Source organism: Diorhabda sublineata, chromosome 3 (assembly GCF_026230105.1).
Source record: "Diorhabda sublineata isolate icDioSubl1.1 chromosome 3, icDioSubl1.1, whole genome shotgun sequence".
NCBI classification, from domain to species: Eukaryota; Metazoa; Arthropoda; class Insecta; order Coleoptera; family Chrysomelidae; genus Diorhabda; species Diorhabda sublineata.
The window spans coordinates 262,367-289,271 of record NC_079476.1 but is presented as its reverse complement, the minus strand read 5'-3'; the positions used below and the strand labels follow the sequence as shown (position 1 = coordinate 289,271).

Sequence of the window (26,905 nt, the reverse complement as noted above, 5' to 3'; positions counted from 1 at the left end):
ATCGAAAAATCGTTTAAAATTTCGAAGAACAAATGAGAGAGGTGCTTGACCTATACGTCATGGTTTTATTTTAAGAAACGCAGCAAAAACGACGGGTTATCCAAAGGAACAAGGGACTAGGGGATGCAGTTATATTAATCCCCAATTATAAAGTAAATAGAATTTTTAGGTCCTTAATTGTTTGTTTGTCCGTAAACGTTTTATGGTGTAACAAACAAAGATTGCAGGAAGATAGTCTACAGCCAAGGATAATAATATTAGAATACCTATTTTTTGGTCTGAATAGCAAATTTCCGGAGTTGAATGGCTGAGACATCCACAACCTTCATTGAGGTCACCTTAACGTAGTTCGGCAAGGGCAACTTACTTAATCACAGTTTTTTGACAATTTTCATGACAAGTGTTGATGGGGCTTCCAACTTTTGCTGACGGGACTCAATCTCAAGTTAAATCCTTATAGTAACGGAATAGTTTCCAAAAGAAGTCTTTAGAATTGAAACACGATTGTTTCCAATGTGAAGTTTTGAGGGATTCGTGTTAAAACTTGATTACACAGATAAGCAATTTTTAAAATGTTAATTTTCAATTTATGAACATCTTATATAAATGTAAGTTCGTATCATAACAAGAATATTTGTTTACGTACTTTTGGATTCGGTCATTTGCAGATTTATTTCGATCGGTTTATGTCAAAACAGAAACAAATTATAACTTCAACTTTTTCATCATAAATCTATATGTTGGTGAATCAAATATTTGTTTAAAATGAAAATTAATTGATGTACTGAAAATAAAGTGACCATTAGTCCTGTATCACGCAACAAAACAGTTCTGCTTTCCAGGATACTATCACAGATTCTATGAAACCTGTAGATTGTCTTATTTTTTGAGCGAGATTCTTTTCTTTATATTTTAGTAGCTTTAGTCTGCTTCTATCGTATTTCTCTGGCCCTACGAGTGCTAATCTTCTTCTCCTAGTTCTCATTTTCATTTATGATGGAACTATGAACTGTAGAGGTAAGAAGAACTATCTGAGTGAATCATAAAGTGTCCGTTGAAAAGGAGCAAATTAAAGTATCACTTTTATTAATTATTCCACCATCGACGAACAAAAAAACATTGTATGCCGTTTGTGTTAACAATGATTTCATTTTGGGAATTTTCCACTCCTACCAAATAAAAATTTGGTTGGAATTGTAATTATTAAAAGTTACTTTCCTACTTGATTCATTTCTTTTTGATTGTAGGTAGCAAAGTGTCATTGAATTCTAGAAAATATGGTCACTTTAACTGAAAACTCACTATAAAAAAGCTTAAATTTGATCGATGATGAAAAGTTAAAAAAAGTGTAGATCGAAACTAATGTATAAAAAGATATGTTTTCGTTAACTCTCTCAATAATTATTGCTTTTGAGACACGTGGCTGGTTTTTGAATATTGCTATAATTTAACAATTGGAGCAAATTTTGAGCTGAGTAGTAGTTTAAATCTACTAAATATTATTTTCAACTGAATAAACCGAACGAAACTTTCTGTTTGAAACTGTATTACATCTTATTTTATGAACCAGATACATTATATCGATTTTATTATTATATTTTTAAAAACATCGGCAAATATACAAAAACCGAGTATTTTGGCAGTGCTTTGTGGCTCCGAAATGTATAATATACAAAATTATTTCTAAAAAAAATTCTAAAATTTAAGAATATATGATATGCTTTAGATACAATTAAATATTAAAAAAAATGATATGTACAAATATAAATAGATATAATAAGTCTTGGACTCTTGTGTTTTATTGCATCGTCTTTTAGAAGATGGTTGAAATAATTCCTATTTGTGTTACAATTCATTGGATACAGAATTTTTAAAAAATAATTTGATCATCAATAGACAATGTAGAGATTTATTAAAATCGGAATCAATTTCTGCAATTCCAATTCATCGTTCACGAGAATGCTTAGTTTGCAGCTTAGTTTTTTATTTTATACACATGTTTATTATTAAATCCTCGAGGGTTTTAAACTGAATTTATTGTACTATATAAGAGATCTTCTTATTTGACTGATTAAAGCAGAATTCACACTGGCTGGCGCCAGTCCAGAAGACAAGCCAGCGTTGCCTTGGCCCCTATTGTTTAGACGAAATTCACGTTAAAAATAATGAATTCGTAGTGCAAAGTCTGCAACAAAATTAACAGAGAGAAGAGTTGATATATATGAAAAAGCGAAATTACTTTGGATAAGAAAACGGTTAAGCGATAGACTGAATCTTCTGCTTTGATACTGGAAGAACTAAGATTATAAGATCCTTCTGAGTAACCGTAGGCGTTGCGGCGTACTACTGAACATTTTGAGCTACTTTCACTTATACAGAGCTCGCAAATGAGTGGCGTGATGCATCTACACGAGTCCGCAACGTTGGGTGCGGAGGTCGATGGATACGCGGCCGGAGGTTGATTTAAAAAAATTGACGGCGTTAGCAGACAGCGCTTGTTTGATTTGAAAAATTGTTTACACAAGGCAAATACCAAGCCTCGTGTAAACTAGGCTTAACAGTAACGAAAACTTGTCAACAATCAAAAATACGTTGTAAAACGTTAATATAGAAGTTTGATCTTTGACCTGATGATAGAGAAGAAATATCAAAAGTCAAAAAATGGTCAAAATTAGACGCTGGGAGGATTATAACTTTAAACCTCGTTTCTCTAATAATAATAATGATGCATTGTAGTGGACTATGCAATTTAGTTGACAAAAAATCGTTGCATTTTCGATTTATCGTAAAATTATTACGATTTATCGAGGCGTATACACTTACACACAAAAAATTAATATCTGCTAATAATTTTGGATTAGTGAATGTAAATAAAATTTGGATTAACCGAGTTCATACTATCAAGATCAGATTACAAATTAATTTTGATGTATACTATCTCGAAAGTCTCGATAAATTTTGAAAGCACTTTCTCATATCTATATATTATTAGTTAATTCAATGAATTGTTGTTTTTTTATATTGAATCCAATAACATTTTTTTATTGCCATCTTCTAAAAGACAAAATATTATAAATATAATATAAAAAAATGGAATCAATATAATGATACATATTCCCAAAAAATCAGATTCGTTTATAACGGGATAATTTACAACTATGAAAAATATTTGGGGTTTGCAAATACACATTTTTTACAATTTTGGCGCAACTACTAGCAACAACATTATTTAATTTTACACCAAAAAGGTACTCTTGATAAAACTGGATACTGTGTACCATTTTCGGAATATTTTGATTTGAAAAATATGAAGTAATAACCGATGCCGGTATGAATAATGATAAATGTATTAATTAAACAAAAAATTACAAGATGAAAATTAAAAAAAATAAAATTTAATTAGAATAGGTGTTACTACTACTATTTATAAACAATACAAACTAATGGAATTTTATATTTAGTTTTTACAAAGAATCAATTCACAGTTTTATGAATTATATGTTGTTATATATATATGGGACACACTGTAGAGAATTGTTTATATATATATATATATATATATATATATATATATATATATATATATCGAATGGTATAACTTTGTTTACTGATATGACATTAACATTACCGTTATATATAATCGTAAATTATCCCGTGAAAGTCTTATAAAAATGTTGAAATACTGTATAAATATAATTCAAAAAATGTCAACCAGGATTTCTGAGATCAGACTAAAAAATCTTAACATCTCACACACTTATAAAATTATAAAATAAATAAACTTAATACTAAAAGTCAGTTAGAAAAAACTGTGTAACAGTTCAGTACATTCTCAAAATATATGGAAGCATACGACATATTAAAAATTCGTGATCAAATATACTTGAATAATAAATTTGGTTTGTGTTTCTTATAATCTACTCCTTCTTATCCTTCTATTTACATGAGTTGAGTACTTCACCGATTTGCGAGCTTATTTCGGTGAACGATGGCCTATCTTGTGGATTAATGCTCCAGCAAGATTCCTAAAAAAGGTAAATTATTTCTTAAAATGTTGTAAGTATTTGAATAACATATTTGTATAGTTTTTTTAATCCTTTGATCAATATTTATTTGTCCAAAATACAAGATACTCGTGTATACGTTTTTTAATTTTTTTCCGTAGATAATTTTTTTGGGTCTTGTCCACTTCAGTTTGTGTTTAAAGCGCATTTCTAGGATTCGTTTTTTCGAGTTACCTCTATAACTGAGACAGCGAGTGAATGTTATATGCACAAACCTCTATAACTGAGATAACATCGATTTGTTTGTTTGCTTACTTAGTCTTATTCTACCTGCAAATTCCGTACTTAACAATGTAAGTAATTTCAATAATTTCAAAATGTTAAACGAATGCTAAAATCTTTATTACTACCTGAAAAACCGAAGTTTATGAAAGTCGGAAGACACGCGATGAAGTCTGTATCGAATTTAATATGCAAAAATCCATTCTCTATAGAATAATTTAAAATAAAAATAAAATTCAATAACAATGTTCTGAGGACAAGGAATATACTGGATTTGAACTGTGTTTGCTAAAATGGGTCACACAACTTCGGACGAAGGCTCGGTATCCATAATTTTTGTAGTAGCAATGATTGGTTAGAAGAGTTGTGGACGCCGATGTTAATAAATGTAGCCAATGGATTAAATACCTGTCAGTTCTTTTGCACAATTATTCTGTTGATGAAATTTTTAACGAAGACGAATTGGGCTTATTTTAAACTACTTTTACCTTAGAATATGAGTCCTGACATGGTGGAAAACTAAGTGAAAATGTCATGAACTGTGACTATTAATCGGAAAATCTACGACTCCAGAGTATTAAAACTGTTCCTGTGAATTACCAAAATATTAAGAAGACATAAATGCCCGTATTCTAACCTCTAATTTAACCTGGATGTTTGAGACACTGAATAAGTGAAACCAATTTGCACGTCCCTTGAAGTTTCACTTAACTAAGTTCCAGAAAGGTACTACTAAGTTTATGATATATATGGAATAATTCAATCAGCTAATTATCGATACTAATACTGTCAGAGTAAAATGAATTAGACACTTCTAGATGCGCGCATATATAAAAAAAAAGAATGTTCACTTCAGGTGAACGAAAGTTCTTAACACTTACCTGTAATACCACCAATTCCTCTGGTGTAGTACTATGGGGTTTCCATTCGATTTTTTTCTCTTTTAGTTTATTCAGGAAAGTAGTATCGTTGATTTTAGATTGAGGTAGTTCTCCTTGAGCAAAAATTTCCCACATCAATACACCGAAAGCATAAACGTCACTTTTCGTTGAAAATTCGTCTTCATAAACTGCTTCATACGGCAACCATCTTAATGGTATTATCTATTGGAAAAAAATATTACTTAATAAAAAAAATTCTAAATATCTAATTGGCACACCCACCTGATTAACATGTTTACAATATTCCTGACTGTATGGATCCCTTGTTAATCTCGGTAATCCGACTTTAGCAACCAAAAGGGAAGATATTAAACAATTTCTTGCAGCTAAATCCCTGTGAACTTGTCTGTTATTGGCCAGATATTCCATGCCGCATCCTATCTGATGCAGTATACTTATTATTTGAGCAATTGTTAGTGGTGTTGGATTACCCCCACGGGTAGCAATTAAAAACTTCTTTAAATCACCCTAAAAAAATAGACAGGTGAAAGATAAATGGAAACATTTGAATTACTTATAAGGAAAATAGTATGGAGAGTAAAATAAGTATAAAACTTACCCAATCAGTATGTTCCAGTATCATATAATGCGGTTCTGTTTCTCGGCACAATCCAAATAACTTTGTAATATGTTCGTGATTTAATTTATTGAACATATCAATTTCTCTTTTAAATTCAGTCAGACAATGTTCGTCTTTTGTATTGTTCAGTGCTTTTACTAATACGTGGACATCTTTATCTTCAGATTCAAATTTCGTTTGGGAATTCCTTGAATGACGTTTATCATTTGCAATAGCACTTTTTGGTATTTTGGATACGGATATGTCACCGAATTCTCCCCGACCTATAAACACGATAATCAGAAAATTACAAATTAATAGACAGTCAAATTATAATTAACGTTGAGTGAGTTAAGATTCGTTTTATCTTCCGTTGGTTAAAAAAAAATTAAACTACGATAAAAAAGTTATTCAAACAAACGTATAAATAAGTTTAAAAAATGACTACTGTTTCACGGAAGGAGTATGAGTAACCCAGGGACTATTTGTGGAAAAGATAGAAAATTATTTGGAAAATGGTTTAATTAATACAATTACTTTTCGACCTGGCGTGTTCAAATGGCCTGCCGGATCAATGAATTTATCTACAAGTGGTTTATTTGTGTGCCCAAACACTTGAGCAGAAAAAGACAACGATTAGGTTGATTCCTTTGTCATATTGACATCAGCTAAATCACCAATGGACACAGAATTAATTTTTTGTCATATAGATCTGGTCAATCTACTTAAACAGGCACGAAATTCGACTGGTCACTGGCCTTCTAACCGGATATTGTCATCTAAGATACCGTCTCCGCACTATATGCATCATCCCGAATGCTGCTGGTGCATGGATGAGGAAGGAACTGCTGACCACGTCATTGGTCAATGACAATAAGAGGTTAAAACCCCTGGGCACGCCTCAGTCTTGTGACGTTAGGAGATTTTGGCCAAGGTGTTTGATTTCTTAATTAAAATTGAAATATTAATCATAACACATCATTTTTATATTCTCAAACTTAATTCCTGTTTGTTGAGAAAGGATAGTTTGTTTTTGTATAATACACTGCTCATCAAAACTTAGGTTTGGTTTTTGGTTTTTTGCTTTTTTTAAAGTTTATAAAGTATTTTTCTTTAGAATGAACGACCATCAGCGAAAATTTATCGATTAATATTTCATTCAGTTGAAGGCCGAAAGAATGCCACTTAACTTATTAACATATGTTGTTGTTACTTTGAGAACTCAAGAAGACTCTAGCAAAATGTTAAAAAGTTTGTTGTGTTGAAAGTCGTACTTTGTACCTTGAGAAAAAGTACTACTCTACAAAATTCATTTTGGGATCGTTATAACTTTGTAATAATGCGATAAGAGGAGTTGATAAGGGAACACAAAAGCTGCATTTTGTTTATGAACAAGTTGTTTGGAATAATGAAATTTGTGGAAGAATATTGTTTATCTACGAATCTAAGTTTCTGAAGACAATCAGAACAGCTACATATAATATAGTATCATAGAGATAGTGCAGTGTCTTGCAACTCAGTAACTTGAGAGACTGGATTGGGATAGATAAGGAGCAGCTGATAGGACAAAAGTACACTACAGACATTTTAGATGAATATGTCATCTTCTTTTTCTCTATTTGTCTAAATAAAAATAGTCCATATAGTATTTGATTCGTTGATCCCCTAGTTGCACTAGGTATTTTTCGATTTACATTTGCAAAATTTTTGTTTATTGTTTGTTGCCACATTTTCCTTTCTTTTGAGTGTTTGTGCTGTATCTTGGTTTCACGTTCGGTCTTCGGTCTTCTTCCTCATATTCTTCTCACTTGTTTATTGTAATCAATTGTTTTATGTGGCTCAGACATCGTAACTTCCTTCCTAATACACCCAATGATAATAAGTACTTTTCAAACTAAGCAAAAATATTATTAAGAAGTGTGATGTTTTTAAATGAATAATACAACACCATGTTCCAAAAATATTCGAAATATAAACTTACCAATAAGTTTTAATTCCTTAAGGTGTGTCCTTGATAGTGCTAATTTGTCATATAGACTGGATTTCGACTTTTTGGACTGATTTGAGCATTGGGAGTTAGTCGTTTCAGCACCATCACTTTTTTGTCCATCTTTGAGATTTTCTATTCCATTTAATTTCATTTTTACGGAGGTGGAGCTAGTGCCGTTTATTGGTTCTTTGAGTTCAGTATGTTCGATATCACCATTTTCAGCTTTTGGAACTAAAAGTATACAATGATTTTTTTTTAAGGTATTAAAGATATAATCGAGTGCCTTGATTAAATTGATTAATGTTTTATCAAAAGTTGTGAAGTGTTTTCAATCTGGTTTTCGTTTTTTCTCGATCTTAACGAAACCATAAACAAACTAATCTTTTTTGTTTAATTTATGCTTATTTATGTTCAATCTAAAATAATGTATGATGATTTCAACAATCCTTTATAGTTTTCTACAAAAAAAATGTCTCAAAAATATAAAACAACATATTTTTCGTGATTTTTCTCATTTTTCCTTCTCTAAAAAAACGCGGCATCTCTAAATTTTGATATTAAGATCTCAAACTTTATCAGAATTTTTTTTTTCGTCACCTTGGACGATTTCGTAGTAGCTAACAAAATAGTGAGTGTTTCCCCTAGTAATAAGTTTGTTATTCATCATATCGACTCAATCAGCGATGTTTTAGCCCTCCTTTTAATTTTTTTGGAGTGGATAAAAGCAAAAACTATTTTCTCTACAGGATCTACAAATATGGGATTCACTTGTGTAAAGATGCTTACCATCTAAGAGAATTTTTCTTGATTTTCTTCTGTATCTACACCACACCATCAATCCAACTACTAAAATTATATATGCCCCTGCTACAGACATAGTTATCAAAACGGCTTTAGTTACCGTTGAATCTCCAGAATGAGAATTGTCTAACGCTAAAAATAAAAAGAATAAACTCAAAAATACGAAATGTGATTAAAAAATTTTATTAATGCAATAAAAATTTTCGATATAATATAATAATTGTTAGTTCAAGTGATTGTCAACTGATTGTGTTAAGTTCTCAGCCTCTGTGGGGGCTCCGCGAACATCAACAATCGGTCAACAATCGATATTTTTCTTCGATTGTTGTAATTTAATCGAGTAGTTTAGTGAATCATTTAGTGCAGTCGATCCGTTTCGTGTGTATAATTTGAAAGACCGTTTGTATGATAAAACCTAGTTTTTTCGACTGTGTTTTATTGGGGATATCTTTAAAAAATTGACTTTACGATTAATATGTAAAGAGACAACAGTGTTCCAGTAGATTTTTGAATTATTGGGGATGGTAAGAAAGAAATGGAAAGCTTTGCGACTATTTTCCAGCGTACAAAAATGAATTCATGGATTGAACTTTCTTTTTTACCAAACGTGCAAAAGCCTGGTGTCGTTTTTAGAAATGTCATTAGACACAATTATGGAATCATTGTTCAAAACGACGCCTCTCTGCGATTTTTGTGTCAGAATCCGCGATGAATATCCAACGCTTGCCAAAATGGTCTGGAACGTTCTTCTGCCGTTCCCATCAACATACTTATGCGAAACAGGGTGTTCCACTTATGCAGCTACGAAAACAAAATAATTCAATAGACTGAAAGAGATTTTAACTATCTCCTATCAAACCTAACATCAACAAATTGATGATATGATATTAATTTTATGATTATCGAAAAAGAACGTACATAAAGACATTGCCGCCCCTTGAAATCTGCCGCTTTAGGATAGAACCAATTCAACAGATACAGTTTTTAAGCATATGATTTAGGTTACTTCGAGAAGTTACTTTTCGAAAATATATCACGATGATTTGAGTAATGTAATATATTATATGATATAATGATAATGTTTTTGAATTGATATACTTACTATAAACAATCAATTGCACCTCTTTTCTATTCAGTCCGGCGCTGTTACCAGCAGTACAACCATATTTATTTTCATCTTCTTTACGAACTTCCCTGATGTATAACGTGCCATTATCTAAAACTTTAAATCTCTCCAAATCAAAATCGTTCATTTTTAGATTTTTATCCCATTGAATTGTTGGTTTCGGATCTCCTTCTACTATACAATCAATAAGAATCGATTCGCCTTCGAAAGCTTCAGAAGGAGTTTTTGGTAAAACGCTAAATTTGGGAGCCACTGAAAAAACATTTTATACGATTATTATTCAATTCAAAAACTACTGGTTCGCCAATTCTCTTTTGACACCATCAATTTTTGCGGTGTTGCCACTATTAACAATATTTCTTTATTGAAATGATGGTTATTCGAGAAACTTACCTACAACGTCGATGTTTATAGAAGCATTAATAATTCCCTGACTATTGCTAGCGATACAATTGTATCTTCCTTTGTCTTCAGCTAACACTCCATTGAAGTGAAGAGTTCCATTCATGTCTGAAATGTGGTTGGATACATTTTCGACGGGGATTCCTTCTTTTTCCCAACGAATTATTGGCGGAGGCGTACCTTGAGCTTTACAGTGAACTTTGGCAACACTTCCTAATTCCATTTTTTTATTCACCGGCGCGGGAACGAACTTAAGTTGTTCTGGAAAATAAAAATAAGAAATTTTATAAGACAAAATAATTGTAAACGTTATAAATTCTTATCAGAAGTATTCTCCATAATAAAGACCCTTTATAACCTAATAACTTAAATGTAAGATGCCTGACTGGACTGTTTTGACACTTACCAATTACAGATATTGTTGCCGGTTTGGAATAAACTGGTCTCTGTCCCATTGTAACTACCTCACACATATATTCTCCCCTATCAGATGCTTGAGTATTGCTTATTACTAAAGTTCCATTGTGCTTAAAATTCTTAATTCTGGGATGAGAATGGCCGGTTTCATCGTATTCGTGTTTCAAAGATTTGCCATCTTTCCTCCATTTAACTAAAGTGTGTTCTCTAGATCCCGATTCAAATTCGCAAGTTAACATTGATTGCTCGTTTTCGTCAACTGTTATACTTTCTGGAGGAACAGTTATTTTTGGTTTGGCTGTAAAACAAAACGTTTAGTATATCGTATCGCGAAGTTTAATTTAAATTTTAACAGATTGAATATTGAAAGATAAATTGAATGTTCCTTTAATTTTTCCCAATATCGTATATGAAGATTAAGAGTAAAAATCAAAGATACGTAAATCATAAAAAATAGACTGAATATTTATGACAATAACTTGGTATTGAGATCTGGTAACACAAGAAGTTATATACGTTTCTACCAGTAGGGAAACGAAAAAAACTTTACAACTTGAAAAGTATTTGTAAGTGAAAGCGAGCGGATGCGGGACGGAGCGAGCGCTCTACGAATACGTGTTTGTAGCGCGCAATATCCTCATTAACAAAATGTATTCCGAGGAACAAACACTACTGTTTGATCTGTTAATTCGAAGACGCCGGAGGACATGAAAACACACATATAAGTTATGACATCAGTGACACCAGAAGAGAGGCTCTTAATTACTATACTCGCAGCGATCTCAGCCTATGCGCGGCGAGATCTTTGCGCGTCCGCTCCGCTTTGAAGACGCTCGCAATCCTCTAATATGATAAGGCTCTCAAGTGTAGAGACAAGCAATTGAAAGTTTACATCCGTTCCGACTAGTCAGTTTTTTATTTTGTCCGCTTTAGTGTCTATCGTAGAATAAGATCTTGAACAACTTGTTTCGTTCGGAATGTTACGATCTGTCTAGTGTGATAATATAGTTTTTAGTTGGATTATGGGTGGTCCATGACTGTTAAGTACTTAGTCTTTCTGATAAACCAGGCGTGCCCACTGAAACTACCAAACGTCGACGTCCTATAACTTGATCCTTTTGACTTCACTAAGTTAATGATGAGGCTTTACCAAATCGTATAAGAAGAGCAGGACGCTCATCAATGACGTGGTTTACAGTTTCTTTCTCCATTATATTTCAGATGCATTCTGAATCGTCTGTACAGCCACTAATGTGAAGACGGCGTCTTACATCGTCGTGTCCGCTTGAAAGATCAGTCACCGGTGGAATTCCGTGTCTAAGCGAAAATCTGGTAGCTTTGGGATTAGTTGAAAGTGGTGTTAAGTGGAAATGAGTCAGTTAAATACGAAGAACGTTAAGGAAGTGTTTCGACCTTAAAAACAGATAATAATGAACAAAAGTTGAAAAAACAGATGGGTGAAAAATACAAGAGATGTGCGAAGAAAGTATTTTCTCTAAAACAAATGTAGAGACACGATTTCTTACAAAGAGTAAGCAACAGCAGAACCGATGAAAGCCAGTCCGAAATATGCCTTCCAGAAATGCTTCCAATTTGATGTTACCTCTGGAGAATAAAGTTGACGCAAATTTGAAGCTACTTTTTCGCTTCTATTTATTTCCAAGATCTCTTATCTTACTTACCCGTAACAATAACTTCGACTGACTTTTCTGTTTTTCCTGCAATATTTTCCGCAACACATTTATAACGTCCCGCATTTTCGAATTTGATATTTTCAATAATCAACCTTCCGTCGTCCACTCTTATTTCACCAGAATCAGAAATCTGTAACAAGAAATATCACAATCATTTTTAATATTTATTTATTTAATTGGCGACATACGGTGTGTTTGTGTTGATTCTCCCACCATTTTTTTGCTGGTGGTAAACTTTTTGGTGGTAAACAAGTCAATTGGAAAGTTGACCCTTCACCTACAATTTTTCTAGAGTTTTCTGGCAGTGCTGGTTCAAATGAGGTAGGTGTGAACGATTCGATGTCTAGAACAAAAAAATTGGTTTCCTGAATATATAGAAAAGTATTTTTCGGAAAAAGGAAAGATCTGACAACAATGTTGATATAATTGAGGCACTCTGTATAATATCATTTCTACTTACATGACAATTTAAGTTCGGCAGTGTATTTTTGCGGAACTTCTCCAGATTCGCTTCTAATACCAACGCAAGTATAAAAACCTTGATCCGATTCGGAAACATCGTTAATTTCAAGACTTCCGTTGGAGTGAATGCTTAATCTAAAATTAGAAAATTGAATAATTAATCGTTATGGTGACAACTAAATTTAATATTTGAAATTAACTGAAATTATAAAAAAACTTTATTTCGAAATTGAATACAAGGAGAATCGAAAAAATGTCTCAAATTCATTAAATCGTTATAAACGGTTTCAAATGTATCGAGTATATTTAAGCACTTTTCTATAAAATTATTATAATTAAATAAGTATGGAGTGTTTTTACAAGAACTTCAATATCAAGACAAACGTGTTATTGTAATATATTATATGTCTAGTTTCTTAATAATCCACATCCACTGCTTGTACCAAATCCATTAACGCAGTTGCTATTGTGATGTCGTCGGCCACTTTAAAATCGCTAAATAAGGACGAAAAACGGAAAAATACAGTCACAGAATAGAGGGACAATAAAAGACGCAAATTAAGACAGGCTGGAAGAAGCTATGTGACAAGGGAAAGGGGTAGAAAAACATGGTACATTCCTGGCAAGCTGAAAAACGTTGTGTGTGATGTGGAATTTTTTTCTAACTTTGCCAAGTGAAGAAAAGTAAACAGCAATATATTTTTATATTCTAATTTCCTTACATTTATAGTATTTCCTGTTTTGATTTGCATCGTTGGATTCAGGACAATCAAAATAAAACTTACCTATTGTTATTTTCAAGTCTTTGATCTTTTAGGTACCATTCAATAACATCTGCATTTTGATAAGAGCAATCCATAATGGCTGTGTCACCTCTTTTTATTATAATATCGGATGGAACGGTTTGAATCAATGGAGTGTTGTTTCCTGAAACAATGAAAAAATTTCGAATACGTCCGATATATTTAATAGATTATTTTATTGATTGATATTAACATGACAATGAGCTCCAATGCCATAAAGTGTACAATAGTTTGGGAATGCCTTGACAAATCAAAGAGTTAGTCAAGAAAAATAAAGTTACTTGCAATGGATTCCGGCGCACAGACTGACAGACTCGCTAAAATTAAAGCAGACAAATCCTTAATAATACCTGAACACTTCTTTGGTATCACATTCCAGAAAAATAGAAAAAGCATTGGAAAAGAAGGTAGATAGGAGTAAAACAAATTAACGGAACCCTGTCTTTGCCTGCCCCAGGGAACCAGAGAAGATCTGCTGAACGTATCAGACTAAGTAAGAACAACTCAAGAATACTAACAGGAGTCCTATAGAGGTACTGTCGCTTTAACGGACACCTAAAGGCGCTAGAAAAGGGGACATAATATATCCGGGGTGTACATGATATCCTTACCATCCTATTAAATCAAATGACTCCAAACAAATCATTGTTACCCCAAAAAATATTTAACGAACACCACACTATTAACCACTACCAAAAAAAAAAATGATTTTATTGAGCGTTTATTCAACCAAAGGTCTTGCAATTTCGATAATCCTTTATTAAAAACATTTTAAAAATCTTAAGAAGAATCAGTCATCCGTAATAATTTACTATACAAGCTTTTGCTGGTCGCCCTCTTCATGTCAATCGGAATTGCTCAATCCTCTGAAGGTAGTTGGACATGCTTAAGCCGAATTGCCAGTCCAACGAAATGCTTGCAAATATAATCTTTGAGAAACTTTGCTCAATTGCATGTGCCGTGTAATCAATTTACTTTTTCTCGGGGCACTTTCGCTTCTCACTCGCTAAAATGTTGCTCTTGGTATTCGTCTCCCACGGCCTTTCATGATTTTTACTATCCAAATCCAGTTGTCATCTTATAAGAGAAAATTAGCTTAGTTGGTAACCTTTTGGCTACATCTTTAAAGGCACTGTCCACAGTTGAACAAACCGTCTTTCAGTATCAATTATATATTCATTAGATCCTTGACTATTTCAAAAGCAATTACCAAGAACTGCGCCAGAGGATGACGCTCACGAAGCGTGCCATCATCTTTTATGGTTTTATTGAAAACTTCTTGTTTGTAGCAGAAGTCCCCGGCGATGCGCTCAAATACCAGATATTCGTTATACCATTCGTTTTCATTTTGCGACTTTTTTCGCACAATTTTCTCAACATTTGTTTGCCTACGCCCAGTATCGGTTCCAAACGTGTGAGCAAAGGCAGTTTGTATTGCATTGGCTGCATCAAGACCAAAGTTAAAGTGTATGTGTAGAGGGAAAATGAAAATATAAAGTCTTCCGTTTTTATATTGACCAAGTCTTCTCATTTTCGAAAAATCCTCTGCACAGTAATAAATTTTCTTTGCAACACCAAAGCTTTGCCTTGCCTTCGACGTTTTTTCGTACGCTTCGTGATTTTATCACGGTCTTCACCTAATTCCGTTGAAGAACTCAACATCGGAACACAAATATGTGCCAATATTTTATGGTAATCATAGAGGTTTTTCTAGGTAGAAATATTGCATTAATTTGGTGATCATTTAGTAAATTCGGTCTTCGAACACAATTTGAAGTGCGGGCGTGACTAAAACAGCTGGGATTATTGTAATTTTTTGGTGTTAAGTATAAATTTTTGGTACAAAAGCCGATATAGGTCAGTTAATAATCAGGAGCGATATAAAAATAGTAGTATGGGATATCAAAATATTATCTCGCTGCAAGGGTGGATCCAGGGTCTTCACAAAGGGGGGTCATTAATATTAGGACGAGTCCTCCCCCAAAGACATGGTATTTTAAGCGTTTTACCCACAAAATATAAGTCAATTGCGTTGTTTTTGACAACATAATGACGAAATTTATGAAATGTTTACTTTAAAGCTCAATTCTTCATCGACTTTGAAACAAAAAACAAAGTTAATTAATCAGGATTTAGGGAGCGGTCATGACCCCCCCCCCGGATCCACGCTTTTCTTGCTGTTATTTTTAGTTTTTGCAAATATGCATCATGAAATTTGTTATTGCGTCTACAAGCTCATAAGAATGTAAATATTTAGTCTATTTATCAATTGGAAATTTGAAATTTGAAAATTTGATAATTTGTTTGGGTTTATGTTAAAATTAAAACTCTTACCGGCGACGATTAATGCAAAATTTGTTGTTGAATGTCGGATTCCGGCCTCGTTTTTGGCGACACATCTGTAAACGCCGTTGTCAGATGCCTCCACAGACTTTATGTGCAACTTTTTCTTTTTAATTTCAAGCCTGGCTGATTTCGTTAAATGGTCTGTATTCCTGTAATCAAAAATAATGCACGTGAGTTTTAGCTTTTCGCACAAAGCGTCCAATCTTCAAACTGAGAGTATACGTAATTTATATTTAACTCGACTGTATTTTTAATTGTTTGCTTTTCCACTTAAATTAGAATTGGATGTTGAAAAAGCGAAGTCATTTTATACAGTATGTCATTATACTACACAGTATTTAGTTAGAAATACTTCGAGGATGATCCCAACAGAAAAAACACAACAATTTTGGAAAAAAATATATTCATTTTTCGACGTAATCTCCTTTTAGATCCAAACACTTTTCTCAGCGATGTTCAATAAGTTCGAAACCCTTTTTATAATAAGAATCGTTAAACTCCTCAAAATAGCCATTAACTCCCGACATCACCTCTGCATTGTTGGAAAAGCTTTGATTACCGAGCCATATTTTCAAGTCTGGGAACAGAAAATAATCAGAGGAACTAAATCTGGCGAATAGGGTGCATGAGGTAGCAATTTAAACATTAATTCATGATTTTGGCCATTACAATAACGATTGTGTAAGCTGGTGGATTGTTTCAATAAAACAACACTTTCTTCTCATCAAAATGCGACCGATTTTTTCGCTAAAACTTTGCAATAAGTTCGCATAATACTCGTCGTTGACATTTTTTCCTTTTTCAAGATAACCAATGACAATTATCCCGACGCCATGACCTTGTCTGCAAATAGAACGATCTTTACCTTCTTTGGAGCCGGTTCTCCCTTTCCAGTCCATTGTTTTGATTGTTCTTTTGTTTCGAGTGTGAAATGACACCAAATACTCGATGGAAACATCTCCACGAAGCTGTTTAAAAATTCACTTAAAACGTTCACTATTGATGGCTGCCAAACAAACTCTAGACAACGTGGAGTCTTCAAAAGTGAAACATATGCTGTTTGTATAGCTTGTGTACTTCCTAAGACAGTGTTTCAAGCAACTAGCGCCATCACTAGGTTAGGCCAGGTACTCCTGGAACCATCCTCGTAAATCAATATAAATTACAAAAAAATCGATGTGGAATATATCAGGAAACAACTCTTCAATGTAGCGCCAACTAATAATTTGTAAAACTAATTCGAATGGATTGTCCTCAGCGAAAATTAGTTCATTTTGAAAAGTTTGTTTTATTCCACAATAAAAAAAATAGAATTTAGAAACGACTCTTGAATAGAGCACGTTTAGTAGATCTAAGGATCTGAAATTAGAATCGAAATGGAATTAATCGATAATATTTAAAGAAGCTTAAAGGCTAAATTGAATCTCAAGCCCGTAATAAATCAAAATAATTATTGAGTAGTTCAAATACACCTTATATATTTCGGGTTCCAATGGATTGCAAGTCATAATACAGATTATTAATACATTTGAACTACTGCGAAAGAAATATTGATAACAATACAATTATTAATTTATTTATTTATATAAAATTGGTTGAAATATATTTATGATAACCAGAGAATTGTTAATAATATAATCAGAATTCATATACTTTTAATGATAACCCTCTAATGGGATGCAATGTATTGTATCGTTTGTTACAATTACTGAAATGTCATAATTCAATTGCTTGGCGCTGTGGACTATAAAACTTTAGTGTGCTGTAAGTCATAAAATACGCCATAAAGTACTAAAAATGATTTATTTGTTTGCCCATATTCATATCAATATTCACGCTAATAGGTAAAACAAGATTATTCTTGTTTTATTTCATCAGAAGACAAATTAACTTTCGCAATGATATTTACTTATTTACAATTTGTTTGACAGTCTTTATCTCATTCATTTCTGCTATTTTCGAATCATTTGACAAAGATTTTCAACTATTTATTGAAACAATTAAATGAAGATTTAAAGAAAAAAACGAATTAACCTCCGAATTTTTGTATCCAAAGTTCTAGAAGTACCAGGCCTGAACTAGATATTGTTGCTTGAGAAATATCACTGTATTAGACAGCACACAATTTATACAGTATATGCGTGTATATAATCTTTGCAGTATATGTTTCAAGTTGTAAACAGAAAAATTTGGTCATTGTTTTATGATACAATACTTTTATTTGAAATGCCTCAGCCCAACCAATATAAAAACTGAACTAGATTCTTCTACTCTGGGTGAGACTGCTCCTTCGGAATCAACAGTAAAATATTGGGTATCAGAATTTAAGCGATGCCGTACGACCTGCGAAGACGAGCACGACAAAGGTCCACCAAATGAAGTGACGACTCCAGAAACACTCAAAAAAATAGTATTTCGGAAGTTCCGCAAAATATGTTTATCTCTACCATGTATTCTTCATTTCTCTGAAATAATTTTCCAACAAGCTGAGAAACAGAAAGTAATTAGAGGAATCCATATCAACATAATATTAACAAATTATCGTTTTTCCTTCATAATAACAACGAAATATTGTGGCAAGGATCTTATTGATCAAAAAAGACGGTTTTTGGTTCGTTGGGAGCACATTTTTTTTTACTGAGGAATAATGTTGCACCCAAACATTATCTACTATGACAAACCGCCAAACAAATTGACTTTGTAAAGAGGCACGCTGTTAATTAACCATTTCTGATTATAGCAAATGATAATTCTGGCATCAACAACATTCGTATTCATATGGCAACATTTGAAAGCAGAGATATCTAGTAATATTGAATTTTATTTTAACAACTCTAAAGCTAAAAAAAATGAAAATACCAAGTATTAGAATTGATTCATTCTCCAGCACAACAATGAAAGCTCAGTACGTTTTTCCTTCGAATTTTTACTTCGACCTTGACTAATATTTCTATTATTGACACGCCCTGTCAGGAATTACTTTGTTAAAATATAAGTTACAATTAAAAAAACTTTCTCTATTGTGGTGTCACAGATGTTTATGTTCAGTTGAGGGTTTGGAAGTCTTGTTATGATTACTTTTGTTTTTGTTACATTAATTTTCATGCCTAGTTGATCTTCCACTTTCACAACTTTGTCGATTAGGCTTCTGGATTATCTGCAATGATAACCGTGTCGTCTGCGAATCGTATTTGTTTAATGCCCTGCCGTTAATTTCCATTCCATCATCGCCATCGCCTATTGCAAGATTTCTAATAAACTACGGCTTTCTCGTAGTCTATGAGACATATTTCTTCTGTCTAGATATTTTTGGAGGAGTATTAATAAGCTGGCCAATGCTTCCTTTGTTCCTAGACCTTCACGAAATCCAAATTGTGTAACGCTTTGATAGGCTGCACATTAAGTAAGACCTTAAGCAATTGGCTCATCAAGGTTATCAGCCTGAACTCGTCGCATTTCTTGGCGTTTGATTGTATGTATATAAACGTTTTCAATTAGGTAAAAGTTCCTTTTCATTAAAAGTCGTTTCTTCTAAGTTGCTATTTTCACAAATGAAAGTCACTATCCAATAATTTTTATTGTTACGTGGTTCGTAATTATGAATATATCGTTTTTAAGTTTCCGACAAATAATTAACTAGATCTAGATACAAACAGTTCGTTCGTCAAACGATAGAAATACCGAAAACAAAACAAAATTAGCGTCCCCAACTGGCATCCCACTGTTTCCGGTAGTATCGTTGATCAGTGTTACCACTATTAGGAAATTAGGGGGACGAAATATACACATTTTGACGCCCATATTATACTCACCGAAACCACTCAAAGTGGACCTCCCCGGATGCATCCAGATGACATCTCAAAACGACATCGCTGCCCGGTTTTATAGATGACACTGATTCGGGTTCTTGAAGTTGAACTGAGACCTCGTCTATCCCTGAAATAATACATTTAAAAATTTTACTCATTCGAAATTTTTCGTTGATCTAATCTAATAATTCACATATTGGAGTATAATGACACACTTTATAAGAACTGAAATATACAGTGCAGGTGATTTTTTACTACTGGAAATTAATCCATTTTCTTTTACAGAAATGGTTTTTCTATTATAAAAACATTAAAATAATGACAAAAAACGAGTGCTGGGCCCTGTTGGGACATGACTATCATAGAAGTCTAAAATCGAGAGTTACATCTCAATATAAAAATGGATTGTGTCGAGGAACATGCGATGATTAAATACCCAAAAAGCACAGTAAGGAGTGAATACATAGAGGTTCATCAACGCCGAAAAACGAAACCTTGTGCAACGAAGCACACGCTAACATTATCTTTGGATGCTGAAGGCGTTATTTCTGCAAAAGGGTTTCACAATTACAGGAGCTTGATAGGTCAATTTAGTTCCATAACGTGAAGAAACCGCCAAAGGCAGTTTCGCAACACTGTTATCTTATATCAGAATAACATCCGGTTATTGCAAACATCACAGTAGCTTCTAATCAATTGAGCATTTGCCATTTGGTACCAAGCGATTACCAGTTGATTCCAAAACTCGCTTTATAGTATGAGTTCTTAATTTTCTTTTGTAGATATCTGATGGTTCATACTATAAAGTTGTATAGTATTCTTGTGCTATATCTATAGTTATCTTTAATACTCTTCCTGATGGTTTTCTTTATCTCTTTATATTCTCTGCATTTTATTTTTCCTTTTCTGAATAATATTCTTATTTTATTTATCATGTCTCTTATCGCTTAAGATATATACTGAACGTTTTAGCATTTTATATTTTCATCTTAATGGTTAATTGCTTCTTCTGAGCAGCTATTTCTATTTTTATTTATCAAAAATTTTATGATTCTTGTGATTTAATTCATTATTTCAATTATGCTTTCGTTTTGTTGAGAGTAAAATCGTCTTTGATAAAAAATGGGTTTTTCTATTGACCAAATGAAAAGCATTAATTCATAATACCCCTCTAGAAGAAATAATAACGGCAGCAGCTTCGATGTTTGACGTTGTGGGAATAATACGGATGTCAATATTTACTCCGGTTCTACTAAAACCAGTTTTTGTTTGCGTAACATTGAGAAAACTTTGTTTAATCTCTAGAAAGCTTCAAAGAAAAAGTAAACATAAAAAATTAACGGCTTAGTTGTAAAAAGCTAAGTTGAATATGGAGGTGTTCTGAAAATGTAACGTGATGGATCTTGAAAAATGTAAGAGATATTGTAAACAGATTCATATTAGTCCAGTCATTTAAGGTATTTCACCAAGATATCCAGCTATAAAGTCGTGTAAACTTGTTCATTTGACATCCTAAAACTCCTCTCAACACTCACATATAATTCGATGTAAGCGACTTTGAAAATCAGGGGTCAAAAGTCAAAAAAAAAATCGATTTTTTGCATATTTTTAGCAAATAACTCGTTTCCTACGGGTTTTACGCTATTTGTATGCGTTATCAATATTTTGGAGCATTAAATTCTCTACAACTTTTGTTTGAAAAATTTGTTTATACGGCGAATCGTTTCTGAGATAGAGGGTGGTTAGTATCCCGTTTGAAATCATCTGGCAGTCCCGATCAAAATAATCTCTTATAAAGTTTATAAATTATTGCTAAATATATAATTATGAATAATTTTCATTTTTTATCAACAATTATATTATATTTAAATATTTTTTGCTTAATTATTTATTTCCAATCAAGTATAAATTCATTTAATAGAACTTACCTGCCCGTGTAGTTTCAAATTATAATTCATATCTTATTTATACTAATTATTCTTAAATAAATAAAAGACAATAGGAAAGAAATAAAAATGTAATGTGATGTTCTAATTACAATTTTCTTCTTCTTCATCGTCGTCGTTTTCCCGTTGAACTGAACAGTTTTCTTCTTCAAATGCTGCAGTGCTGCAAGCTCATCCAAATTATTTTGATCCGGACTACCAGTTGATTTAAAACGTGATTCTAACCGCCCTCTATCTCAGAAACGATTCACTGTATGAAAAAATTTTTAAAACAAAAGTTGTAGAGAATTTAATGCTCTACAATATTGATAATAAATACAATTAGCGTAAAACCCATAGGAAACGAATTATTTGATAAAAATGTGCAAAAAATCCATTTTTTGACTTATGACCCCCGATTTTTAAAGTTGCTCACATAGAAGGATGTCAAATGAACAAGTTTAAACGACTTTATAGTTGATTATCTCGATTTTCCGAAATTCTTGCCTAAATCTACCTAAAATGACTGGACTATATAAAGTATAAGAGGTGGATTCCCATCAATGGATTCAATAAAAATTGGTAGTGCGTTTCATTTAAAACAAATCAAATTTCAATAAATCGATTAATTATGTAGGACAAATAAAGAGATTGTTCATTACGAGTGATTATTTCTTGGCTTTAAGACTAAATGAAAAGCGTGGATATGGATTCGATTCCTATTCTAGATCGTCCGTTATTATGTCTTTCCTTTCCCTTATTCACTACCAAACTCGCTCAAAATGGCGATATCGAAATTTATGACTAGTGTCATTGGTTATAATTTTTTAGTGGTCTCATTACGAGACTCAGAGTTAGTTTAAAAACACCCTACGTTTTTATAATAGTGACATTAATTGTCTCGTCAATAATTTTATTCATATAGTGTTTTTCAAGTTTTTTTTAAGCCATACATTATTATGATCTATCAATTGCGTTGTAAAAGATAAAATATTTGAAAAGAAAGACTTTGAAAATGAGAATGTCAATTGAAGAATACGAAGAATCTTAATCTTGACAGGTACACGAGCAAATAACACAAGAAAATTGTAAAAATTTGAGATTTCGCATGTGTTAAATTCTTATAGAAACCAGTCACATACTTTGACAACTGAGCTGAAGAGCAACAAACATCAAGCAATTCCAAAAGATCGCTTAGGACATACTTATTTCATTTACTCCAAACCTTTCTCCGACAACGAGCAGCAAGATTTGGAGATAAAAGCAAGTCTCCAAAATAATGTGGAAAGCTAAATGAAAAGTTGTTTCCCACGTATTTAATCCAGATGAAATGATGCCTAAATGACTCAAGATGAATGTTTATAATTAGGACGCACTGTACATTAATTAAATCCAGAGATACATAAGTGGGAATTTTATTATTGAAGTCAATGAAATATTGATAGGTATTAATTAAGTTCCAACCATATCGGATGGTATATCCTTTGATATGTTGATCTACTTGATCGTTTTTCCTCTTTATCGTCTATATAATAATTTAAAACCTCGCCCAATAAAAAAAATTTAAAACCTGTTTCGCAAATGAGCTCCATCCGTTTTATGAAGAATTCCAAACAAGCCGGGTATATCAAAGTGCGTATTATATACAAGCGGCATTTATTTAACTAAGTCTCTTTAATTCAGGACTGGTCTTTGAAACGAATTGTAGATGGTTAAGGGTTTTCAAATTAAAAAGGAATTCAATAATTTACTGAAACAAGTGAAAATTAAACGGTACTTGAACAACCAGAATTCATTAATTTAGCCTAACATAGAAAGAAAGGTTACAAATTAAAAAACTGTGATTATTTTATTCTTTTTTTTAATTCCACGCACTTTTCAGAACGTCTGACTAAACCTTCTATGCAAATATAAAAGATGATGGATGCATCGTATACTACCGCCTATTTAATTTCATCGTCGCTGTTAAATATTTTACCTCTTAACTGGCCTTCAACAACAAAAAATAGTTGACGGAGATCCGGATCCAAGTTTAAATACAGGGTTTCAATCTCTGTTAAGTAGTATACAGTAGCCTTGGAAAGCTAGGCAGTGTGGACTGAAGCATTATCATGAAGCTAGTACATACTTCGGATGATCTTGAGGTGACGGTTTTCGTTACATCGAGTTTTTTTTGACACGATGACACTTCATGGAATTCCGTCTGGAAGTCGGATCTACTCGACGCTGCTTTTGCACTGCGCTGAGAATTCGAGGCAACCACCTTGCTCATTTAGGACCCTTAGAACACTTTCTTTGGAAAAAACCGGTCTGTCTTCTAATGATTCTGGTCCTCAGCGAGACAACTTTTAATTGTTGAAAATGATGGACCCGAGTATCCTATTCTGTTTTTGATTTGTGTTTGTGTTAATTCTTCTTAGAGCAAAAATGTTATATCAGCAATTTGAGACATTTACTAATTAACTAAGAGGAAGTTCAAGCTCTAACAACGTCGATCTAAAATGAACCATTTACTTTTTGACACGAGGAAAAGTTTCTTTTGTTAAAGCCGAACCTGCAAACATTTGCCACATGCAACATGAATAAGTGCCGAGTGTCTATAACGTGCTCCGTATTCTATCTTTGTCTTTATTAAGAAAAGCCAGCGGAATGGTTCTGTTGGCGGGACTATCAGAAAGATAAAATTAATTCGTTCATTGGTAATGACAAAATTAAGATCTTTTATTTCAACAATTTTTTTTATTAAATGGAATTGCGCGAAATAAAAAGGAATCAATTCCATTCTTGGATTTCCTTCAAGTTTCTTCTATTTCTGACAATAAAAAACAAAATATCATTGAGTGAATTATAGTTTGCTTCATAATGCCAAACACAGTTAAACACCAGTCTTTGTGAGGCATGTTAAACTTAAGATTAAACAATATTTCCCGCGAAGCATCCAAGATACTTCAAATGTTTGTATATAAAATCAACACCTTGACGTATCGGGTCAAAAGTAATTGACTAATAAGCATACATACCTATCATAAAGGGCGTCGCTAGTTATTGTACTAATGGGAGGGACATAACAAAAACAGAGTACACCCAACGTGTATTTTATAAAAATAATGTACTAAAGTAAAAGATAAAAATACTGTTAATATTACGATTCATTACATTGATAAAATAAAATTTTAAAGGAAACGATTCTCGTCTCTTCTTCTTCTTCTTATTTTAAGACTATGTCTTGTGTTTTCAAAGAGGCAGCCTAAGTTGTGACTCCGAGGACCAGCTCTCATACCAGTGCTTTGGTGGTCTTCCAGGCGGTCTACTTGTATTGGGTGTCTCTTCCTTTGCGATTTTCGCCAGTCGATCGTCGTCAATTCTATTGACATGATCTCTCCATGCTCACACATTCTTCTAAAGTTGTGGTTGTGGAGTTCTTAAATGTTTCCACTTATACCAAGACAATAAATGTTCATCAAGTCTTGATGATTCTTCACAACTTGCTGTTTCATCAAACTTAATAAGTGTCTTGTTCTGTTTATTGAAATAGCATACAAGTCTTGGGAATTTTTCAGCTGTGTAAATTTACTTGACATTCGTTTACTCACAATTCATAGTTCGTTGATGTGGTCGTGAAGCCGTTGAGCTCATAAGCCCGTCGTGCCCCACTTGACGTCACGAAAATCCGATGTGCTTTGAGAATCCGATCAGGCGCTTTGACATGAAACCTTTGATGTCGTTAGGCAGGTTGTGGGGTTTGCCCAGGTGTTTAAACCGCCCACCAGTGAGTGCAGCACACTCGCAGGTAACGTGGTCTGCGGTTTCGTCCTCTTCCATGCACCAACGGCACTCCGGATCATCCGTGATACCGATGGACTTCTTAGTGTCCGGTCACTAGTCTGATTTCGCGCCTATTTAGCTGGAGCAGTTGTTTGGTGAGAGACATGATAACAGCGCTTTTGGTCACACCAAGGATGGGATCTAGGCTCATTGGTGGATTCGCCGATCCCAGTTTAAGAGTACACTTTTACTTCAAATTAATTATTGAATTATCTGTCACTGAAATCAGGTAAATTCAGTCAATGTTTATCCTGGTATATTCTTTATGATATCTAGTTCATGTTTGATGTCAGTTAACGGGGCAAAGGTATTGCAAGCATCGGTGAATTAATTGATTGGTCTTGCGGGGTGTAGTAGCAAACGCTAACGTATCTATTTATATAGGATTTAATAGGAATGTGTGGTTCTAATAAGTATTCTTCCGCGTGGAAATCTTTTTATCTTGATATGAGGTTTAAAACGTCTCCATTTCAATGGAAACATTCTCTAGAAACTCTGTTGGTATTGTTTTTTTTTCCTCAATCTTATTTCGCAGTCTTCAATTATTGGATTTCAAGTTTTTTTCTCAAGACTAATTATCAAAAGAAGTTAAGAAGTATTAAAATTTTAGCTCTATGTATATCAAATATAATGTGTCGCCAGTTAGTTTGTTTTTAATTAAAGTTTCGGAAACCGTAGATTTTCCAAAAATAATAATTCTAAACTAAGTCACGAAAACCCGAAGTCAACTACTTAATATTCAAATTAAATTCTGTCAGCTCAAAAATTGGGTCGTGATATATATTATACATAATAATTTCAACAGTCGTCAACTTGTAATATCCAGAGACTCGGTCGCTCCTACTCAATTCTCGAGATAACCTCAAAGCTACTTCACTTTGCCAAGACGCACTTTGAATTTCTAAGGTACAAGACGAGAAGCTAGAAATAAAAAAAAAAGTTGAAAAGCTGCATGTACTTATACATCCGAATGCGAAGCTCAATATTATAATACTGTAACTTTGAAAAGAAACGTATAGGGGACCAAACTCCAAGACCTGATGGAGTAATGCGATAAGGATTAAAATACATGATGAAAGTTGGATGAGACGGCTAATAGTCCATTTATAAGATATTCTATATTGTGTTTTAATTAACAAAAGTATTCAGTCGATTCTTCTGAAGTTTTAGAAGTTTAGGTTCCTCGAAGAATGAAAAAAAAGTACCAGACTTCAGATAGCGACTCGGATTAATAGTTTTCTGTAAATAGTCGATGTGTATACAGGCACGGCAGAGTAAATATACAAACGTAGGCATCAAATCTTTAGCACATGTCCAATAAAAATTAGATTTGTAGAGGATGCTGCTTTCAAATAAGCCGCCATTCAGAACCGGTTCCTAACTTTTAGATTTACGTTCACAATAATTCTTTATAAAAATGTTATCAATTTGTTCTAAATTATAATTTTAATTTGCTTAAAAATGAATCATTTGGGTGGAAATGATCAACCACACTTCATAAATTTATTATTTTTATAAA

General features: G+C 33.0%; 1 protein-coding gene across 1 annotated transcript; it reads right to left on the bottom strand.

Annotated features, from left to right (window-relative positions):
• Positions 1-3,601: 3,601 nt before the first annotated feature.
• LOC130441028 (tyrosine-protein kinase-like otk) lies at positions 3,602-20,157 on the bottom strand. Its single transcript, XM_056774487.1, has 16 exons — positions 20,100-20,157; positions 19,640-19,763; positions 15,816-15,976; positions 13,464-13,605; positions 12,677-12,813; positions 12,405-12,559; positions 12,205-12,346; positions 10,512-10,820; positions 10,097-10,366; positions 9,680-9,955; positions 8,563-8,709; positions 7,768-8,007; positions 5,787-6,070; positions 5,450-5,695; positions 5,168-5,389; positions 3,602-4,025 (listed from the first exon to the last, which is right to left on the bottom strand). The coding sequence occupies exons 1-16, from the start codon at positions 20,155-20,157 to the stop codon at positions 3,936-3,938; spliced, it is 3,003 nt and encodes a 1,000-aa protein (XP_056630465.1). The 3' UTR covers positions 3,602-3,935.
• Between the last annotated feature and the right edge of the window lie 6,748 nt (positions 20,158-26,905).